Source organism: Anopheles cruzii, chromosome 3 (genome assembly GCF_943734635.1).
Source record: "Anopheles cruzii chromosome 3, idAnoCruzAS_RS32_06, whole genome shotgun sequence".
In the NCBI taxonomy this organism is placed as follows: Eukaryota; Metazoa; Arthropoda; class Insecta; order Diptera; family Culicidae; genus Anopheles; species Anopheles cruzii.
The window spans coordinates 57,836,263-57,844,704 of record NC_069145.1 but is presented as its reverse complement, the minus strand read 5'-3'; the positions used below and the strand labels follow the sequence as shown (position 1 = coordinate 57,844,704).

The 8,442-nt window shown below is 46.3% G+C and overlaps 1 protein-coding gene across 1 annotated transcript in view; it reads right to left on the bottom strand.

Annotated features, from left to right (window-relative positions):
* Window positions 1-3,842: 3,842 nt before the first annotated feature.
* Window positions 3,843-8,442, bottom strand: part of LOC128272383 (putative inorganic phosphate cotransporter) — a 15,378-nt gene continuing 10,778 nt past the window's right edge. Inside the window, exons 2-5 of the mRNA XM_053010184.1 lie at window positions 5,847-6,478; window positions 5,392-5,776; window positions 5,091-5,329; window positions 3,843-4,545 (exon numbers count right to left, since the gene is read on the bottom strand). Coding sequence (XP_052866144.1) covers window positions 4,333-4,545; window positions 5,091-5,329; window positions 5,392-5,776; window positions 5,847-6,478 — 1,469 coding nt within the window. The 3' untranslated portion in view covers window positions 3,843-4,332. The remainder of the gene's footprint in view (window positions 4,546-5,090; window positions 5,330-5,391; window positions 5,777-5,846; window positions 6,479-8,442) is intronic.

Below are 8,442 nucleotides of genomic sequence, written 5' to 3'. Positions count from 1 at the left end.
TACGCCCACTCTCGGAGCACCGCGAATCCGACAGCACTCTGACTCTGACTCTGACGGAATCTTTTTCTGTCTCTTCCCATCTACGCGATACGAAATGTGCATCCATCAAAACTAGCTTCATGCGAGGGTCGGGATCCTGAATGGGTTAAGCCGCAAGAAAAAATATGAAAACGGAAACACTCTTCGAGCTATTAAAATAATTTAGAAATTAAATTAAGGATACGATAAAATAATGTTTTTCTTTTTGATTTCAGCGACTGTTCCATGTGTCCTTCGAGACGAAAACTCTTCCCTGTGAAAGTGCAGGAAACTCCAGAGAAACTCCGCACGACGGCCAAGTGTCCGGCCGGGCCGAACTTCGCCGAGTGAGTAATGTGTGGCGTATGAGCAGCAGCGCCATAAACAAAACGGGGCTCAAAAATTCGCTTTTCTCACACGGCAGCTGAGAAAGGGGCTCTGCTGCCTTCTCTGTCTCCCACGCACACGGAAACCGACATACACACACACAAGCGGACACACTCGGGCGCGCGCATGTACTTCCTTGGCGCAATATCCGCCCATCGGCGGGGCGACCGTTGCGAGGTGCTGGTTTCCTGTTAGAAATACACCATGCGTCATTTTGACTGACGTAACGCTTGGCAGCCATCAATCTTCTTCCGTTCTCGGTCCCGTCCCGTCCGTCCGCCCGTCCGCCCATCTCAATGTCCCTCTCAGTACCAGCAGAATCGCGGACAGCATAAACGGCCGCGATAAGAACGGGTCGTTCGCCCATTCGTTTAATCGCCCGATCGACTGCAAACGATGATGACTGTCGTGCACACACACGGGCACGTGGCGGACAAGCTGATAATTGAGCGTCATTAATCGTCGAAAGTTTTCGGTCCCTGTTATCGCATCATCGTAAATCGATCACCACACACACACACGCGCGGGCAAGGGGCGCGAAACCGACGAAAGGAACTACTGGGAGAGAAAGAGAGAGCTCGGTCGCGGGGTGCGCTGCGTTACGCTTCCGGTTCGCGCCATGCTCGCCTGGTGCAATAGTCACATGAGCGCTGCGCTGCGCTGTGACGACGGCCGTGACGCGACCGCACGATCGCACGCTGCTACATTACATATGCGGCCCCCGAAGCACCGAAGCCATCCCAAAACGCAATCCGTTCCCCCTCCCGACCCAGACAAATGGGCCCTCGCGCCTGCTGGAGGTCCCACGGTGGCCACTTTTGCTCACGGTTCAAGGTTGAGAGAAATTTTAATACAAAATCTTAGCGAGAGCGCAGGAAACGCCGACGGTTTTGGACACCGCGAATTTTGGTTCGCGCGGCCCACTTCGGGTGGTGGCGCTGTCTGGCGCCGGGGGCGACGGCGGGTAGTTCCCGGGGGGGGTGCAGAAAAAATCGGAGAACGACGAAAAAGACCGATGAGAAGCGAGCACCACGCAACATCGGACGGATTTTCGAGCAACAATTCGATTCAGTTGCGGAACATACGCGGCACTTCTTTGAGGCCAGGCACTATAGTCAAAAATAAAAAATCGCAAATTTTCTTGGGAACTTCTTGAGGAATTCGCAGATCGAAGTGGAACAGAAAGAGACATTTGGACGGATAATTGAGACTGAAAAGCGATAATTTTGTGTAAAAAGTACATTTTGAAGGCATACATTTTATGAATATTAGACAGCGCGTCGATAAATGAAACATACGATGAAGAATTTAAAGTATATTACATGGGCTGAAAAGTCCCGGGCCCAACACATAGATGGCGCTAGTATTATTGCATTAACCGCGCTTTTTCAGTTATACCAACCTTCAAAAGACAGCTGTCAAAATTTCACGATATTCTACTCATAAGTTTGTGAGTTAAGAATGACACTACTTTTGTTATTTCAAACAATGAACAATGAAAAACTAATTCGTGTTTTAAATTTACGCTGCTTGTTGATGGGATAAAATAACGTTCAAGTGAAGCAATAACTTGAAAAGTGTTAGAAGGACTCCACTCCATCAAAAACTACAATAAAACGTTGGTTTGCTGATTTCAAACGAGGTGCGATAGAGACACCGATGATGCAACTGAACTCATTGCACGTCCAAATGAGGTGGTAAGAACCAGAAAACATTAAAAAAAATCCGCGAAATCGTTTTGAATGATCGAAAAGTTATGTTGTCAGAGTTAGCTGACATTGTAAAGATATCAAAACAACTTTATTTTGCATGAGCATTAGTGAAAAGCTTTGTTCAAACAGGCTGCCGCTTTGAACCAAAAATAACAAGAACGTGCTGAGGATTCTTGGCCAGTGTTTTAACGTAACAAACCGGAGGATTTTTGCGTCAATACAATGGATGAAGCATGGATCCACCACTTCACTCCAGAAACAAAACGATCCTCTAGAGATGCGATCTGGAGTGGAGAGCAGCTGGTAAACTCCTCCAAAAGCTGCAACTGAGGCCTATTTTAATACAAAAGATAAGGTCTCCAAAAGTGGTATTGAAATGTTCAAGCGAAGCTGGAATGACTGTGTGGCTCCTGATGAATAAAGCCAATTTTGAAAACAAAGAAAGCTTTTGTTTAAAGACTCGGAACTTATCAAACCATGTGTTAGTATTCATGGTTTAGGTTGGAATTTGAAAGAACCAAATTCCTAGCAACAATGGTCACAGCTGATTTCGGTATATGGTTTCTCTGGTAGACCTGGTGATATGGAACCCCGAAAATTCGTAAATAAAGACAGTGATTTCCACAATCACAGTGGACAACCAATGGGTTACAGTTATCAGTATCTTGATATCGAGACATGGTTATTAATGTTCCAAACAATCAAGAAATTATCTTTCCTATCGTTAAATTACTACTACTACTCATTAAAAACATTCTAGTTTTACTGAAAGTAGAAGCTTTAATAGACAATCAGCGTTCTATAATCTATCTAACATTTCATTCGAGTTTCGAAGTAAAATATAAATCAATCACTTGAAACAATATTTCTAGTCGTTCTAAGAGAAACAGAGCCGTGCATTTACACTGAAAAACTGCAAAATTGGGTGCAGTGTTTTTACCGATCTTTGAATGTGTAGTAGACTCAATTTGGTTAGGACAGTAAGTTCAAAGTAATAATGGTTCTTAGAAAATTTCCAAACATGTACACATCTGTGTAAACAGATTTTATATTCTAATTCGATGATGATAATATTAGTAATAGTATTAGGTAGTTCAAAGCCAATATAATGTGTTAAGAGAAAAGGATGTTGGATGGATGATTTTATGTGACGAGCCCGTTATCCTCGATCGGCCTGTGGACTATGCTTTTCATGTACTGCGGTAGATATGTGAGGATCAAAAAGGTGACCCAGTCGTGCCCAGCAATCAGGCTCCAAACGGGAGCACTAAAAAATGAATAGGGGCCATTTTATGGTTGTTCCTGCTTTCCACTAGCTGCAGCCATTAGCTCACCCTTCTCCTGCTCGCGAATGTACGGGTGCGTTTCGCTCCGTTCCGATTTGGCAACCACTAAAAATAAACAATCTGCAAAACTCACGCCGCGATGGCGGCACCCAGTAGAGCACGAGGACACCTAGCACCGGTACGCCACGAATAGTTGGGAGCACCGTAGTCTACGGCCACTAAGCATGTTACCTTACACCATGCGGATGGTTCCATTTTGAATACAACAGGCATATTTTCGAATTTATAGAATCAACCCATTGGAAGTAATGCTAGTAACTAACGCTCGATATACACGGCAGAATACGACTACTAGTCGGACACGGTTCACGGTTTCTTCACGGTTTTATATTTTCTTCCATTATACTTTAAGTAGAACATCATTTTCATACCTTGCTGAAAGTGATATGGGGAGTAAACGGTTCCCGTCGACCGGGAAGCGCACCTCTGCTTAGCAGACGATGGTGTTCCAAGCAAAGCACGGCTGCGAACCTCACCTTGCTTCTAGCTGCTTATCTAGCTTTAAACTAGGATTAATTCTAGGTGAAGGTGGTATAAATAAATCAACACAATTTCTGTCTTATCAAACCTGGCGTTTAGCGTTAGTCTACACAGCTTCTAGTGCAACAGTCACGAAACAACTCAATGGGGACGTAAGGGTCCCCACCAATCTGCTAAAATGAGGTTTACAATATGCATTGTTCGAATATCACGCTAACTTCTTCCACATCCCGTGTTTTCTCCTGCGGTCGATCGTCGGCAGACGCTATCAGGCAAATATAGTTCGGTCAGCTTTTGCTTCGTGGCACACCGTGGAAGGTCTGAGGTCCCTAGTTATCCTTTCAACGCCCCGACACACCCGATCGCTATGTGTCTCCTAACGCATTCTTTCAGTTTTTAATGGCATCTTGAGATTGTACACTTTTCTGCGCCTCGGCTTCCTTCGACTCGTTTCCTTCGCCGACCTCGACCGATTGGTTCATCAGATGGGGCGTATTCCAGGGTTGAATCTCGCCCGAGGCCCAAATAACGTACACCAGGTTGGTAACGTTGAATATGCCGAACGAAATCCAGAACACGATGCGCCACTCGTCCAATCCGTGCTAGAGGATGAAAAGAATGAAGGAGAATCGATTAGATGTTCACAAAACGTTGGGCGAAAAGGAGGCCAATTCAGTCAAAATTATTGCTTTAATATTTTAGTGGAATTATTTTTAGAACTGTCGCATTAAGCTGTGTAAATTATACTTTTTATATTAGGCACTTTACTAGCCCTGGTGATCAGCAATTTCAATTTCTCGTCTTGAATATGTCCCTTGATCAGTATTGTGTTGTTTTTGCTTGCATGTCTTCATAGTAACTGTTTTAATCCATGTTACTCTTTAATTCCTTTTTTCGTGTACTTTAATATCGGTTACTAGCTTCTGCGTTCCTTTCACAAGTTGTGTTTAGAGTTTCTAAGTTCTAGTTCATTTTAGTCTAGGTCATTTTAGGCTACGTTGCCCTTTGACTATTTTTTGTTGTTAATCAATTAAATAAATTAAACAGTGCTTGCTACAGAAAAGTCCTCATTTTATAGTATCATTTGAGTAGAGTAAAATTCACAAATGATATCCACGGAAAAGCAGTTAAGTCAAGTGATACTTACATTGGGTGTCATCACACCGACGACGTACGGGGCAATAATACCGGTGATGGCACCGATACCGTTCGTAATGGCCATCAGTGTACCAGCATAGTTTGGACTCAGATCCAGAGGGTTCACTTTCATTCCGGGGTAGAACGTTCCCATAAAACCCATGGCGAAGGTGAACAGCATAACGACGATCGCTTTTTCGCATCCGGCGTACGAAGCACCGACGATGAAACAAGCCGGCCCAACGGAAGCTGAAATGTTTGGGAGGAAGCGATTCAGTTTCGGAGCCTTTGCCGGTGTCCCCGTGTCTTACCGATGGTGGTGAACAGCTTGCGTCCGAACGTGATCGTCATGCGGCCGGAAGTGATGAGCCAATCGCTGAGGACACCGGTCGAAAGCGACACGATCCACATCACCAGGTAGGGCAGCGAGGAGTAGAGGCCATTGTCCTTGATCGAGAACCGCAGCACGTCGCTCATGTACTTCGGCAGATCGGTTACCATGATGAAGAAGCCCCAATCGTGACCGATCTGGGCGCACACCAGGGCCATCATAGGAACGCTCGTGAGGATGAAGCGCCAAGGCGTCGGCGGAAGCGTACGATCGCGCTCCAGCGTTCCGAGCTCCCGCTTCAGGTACGCTTTCTCCTTCTCGGTGATGAACGGATGCGACTCTGGATCACTGTAGCAGATGAGTGACTGGAAGTGTCGATAAAATTGGCTGTTAGTCCGCACGGCAACCAATCCTGTGCCACCCGAAGATACTTACGAAGATGACGAACCATAAGATGCCCATACCGCCGAAGAAGTAAAACACCGACGACCAGCCATCGATGTTGTGTAGCAACACCCCCGACAGTAGATTCCCGACGATCGTACCGACCTGACCGCCACCGAACACTACCGACCCCAGCTTACTGCGCTCCTTCGCCGGGATCCAGGTGGCCAACAAGGCACTCAGCGCCGGGAACGTGGTGCCCTCGCCGAGCCCCATCAACACTCGGATTACGATCAGAGCGGTCGAGCCACCGGACTGCACGGCCCAGGGTGTGATGAGCGTGAAGATGGCCGTCGACAGGATGCCCAAGCTGAGGGTCCACTTGCCACCGAACTTCTCCGCCAGCAAACCGCCCGGAATGTGCGTGATGACGTAGCCCCAGTAGAACGACGACAGGATGATGCCCTGCAGTTCCTCGTCCCAGTCGAACTCACCGCCGGTGAAGTCGTCCGGGTTCTCCGACTCGTCGATCGGACAAACGCCTCCGTCATCCTCCGAGCCACCGTGCGTCTTGTTCACCATTTCCGTGATGGCGATCGACAGCGAGATGCGCATCGTGTACGCGTTCATGATCGCCAGGAAGCCCATGATCGCCAGGACGACCCGTTGCGGGATTATAAAAACTGTTCGAGGAAGGAGAAACATTGTTTGTTAAAAAATTGAGTTGTCTTTTGGAACCATGTGTTGGAGATTCGATTCGAAGATTGTTCCAATTAGAATCCAAAGGATGCCTGTATCATTAGTATCAAGAGCGAGGTGCAACAAACTAGTTTGGCTGGTTTTGGTCCTTTTTAATTTTACACGACTTTTATTCGGTGTTTTTCTTTTAGTTCTTACGTGGTTCATTAATGAATTCTTCTCCCAGTTTGAAATTTATACTAAACAAACAGCGTAGGCTGCAACTGCAAACATACTCACGAATGTCCTTTGTCCACTGACATTCGCAACTCCCGACTAACTCTCACAACAGACGGTTTGAACCATAAAACATAAAATACAAAATGTACACACACCTTTTAGAAACTCCAGCATCGTGTCGAAACGGGTTGATTTTGAAACAATTTATTTAGAACGCTGGTACGAAGCTTATAGCGAAAGCAACTGTACCGGCGCATCACTCGATTGATTTGCAACTGGCTTTTCTGCGCCTTAAGCGCCTTAACTCCTTGGATGCAAGTCTTGGCGCTATCGATCCGCATGATTTATTCGTGGTAAAAATCATCTTTAAAATTGTCAGAGCACACTTTTCTATGCTTTTCATAGTGGATATGTCCCGTTCCCTATAGTAACAGTAGTTCATACACATGTTGAAGATGCTCCCAAAAAGTAACTTATCGTTTAACCAAGGTCGCCAACCCACTTTCTATGATGTTTCTATTAGGTGCTCTGATATTTTACACTGTAATTTTTTAATTTTCCATCCCTGTAGTGATCGTACGCAAATCTTAGGTGAGCATCGCGACAGTTTGAAAGATTATTAAAAGTTATCCCTCATGCATGTCCTTGTCAAAAAATCTTGAGCTTTTTGTCTTGTGTCTGCATAGCAATGTTTGCTCTTGATCTGCTCAATAACAAAGTTGTTTGCTTTGAAGGTTCAAATGAATAAAGGTCAGACGTCTTTGGCATAAAACAAGGCCTTCCTTGAGCAGCGTTACGTGTCTACGAATAGTAGTTCTACAAAAAGCCATTGCCACGGTTCCATCAACACCGCGGAATATACCGGAATATTTCTCATTCAAACACATTGTAACCGATCGCATTCTATTCCAAAAATTCCCGTACCAAATGGAAAAGCACCTGTCCCGACAGCGGGGGAAAACCTCTCCGCTTTATTTACTATCAGCTGGAAACAGCTGGTCGTTGCATAAGACAAACAAACTAGAACCGCCGCCGCCGCCGCCGCCGCCGCCGCCGCCGCCGCCGCCGTGAGAACCGCGAGAGATGGCGAACGGCGTTGAGCAAATTGAACGATTAACATCGTCTTGACAGAACCCAAGCCACCAACCAGGTGAACTTGTGACACACCGAGTGATTGCGTGTTAATTAATTCACGCCTCGCTGGCACGGTGCATTTAGTTCGAGAACTTTCAGTTTTGCATTCTAAAAAGGAATTGTGCCGTTCTCATAATTCCCATCAGCTGTTCGGCAGCTCTGACTCGAGAAGCAACAGGTCAGCCTCAGTGCTGGAGAACAATCACACCCAACTAGTGGAGGGTATCATAAATTCATCAACTAGAAAAGCTCCGCGATAGGCATCTCAGCATCGATTGCCCAGCAGTGTGATTCGCAGCGCGATCAATCATGGATTCACCCGACGCTCCCAGCGTGTGGCGTGAAGGCCACCGTGGCGTGTACTGATATCTGCTTATCAGCAAATTGGCAGTAGAATAGCCGCCGGGAGCCGTACTCGATGAAAAGTCCGTCCGGGGATGATAAGATTTACAAAAGTCGCGCGCCACACACCGAACGCGCCATCACTTCCTTATCGGTTTGATCGAAGGATTTGGTGAATCAATCGGTGCCGTTGCGGGGGGGGGAGCGGTCCCAAGGAGCACAGTTATCTCCGGAGTCGTAATAGAATTATCCA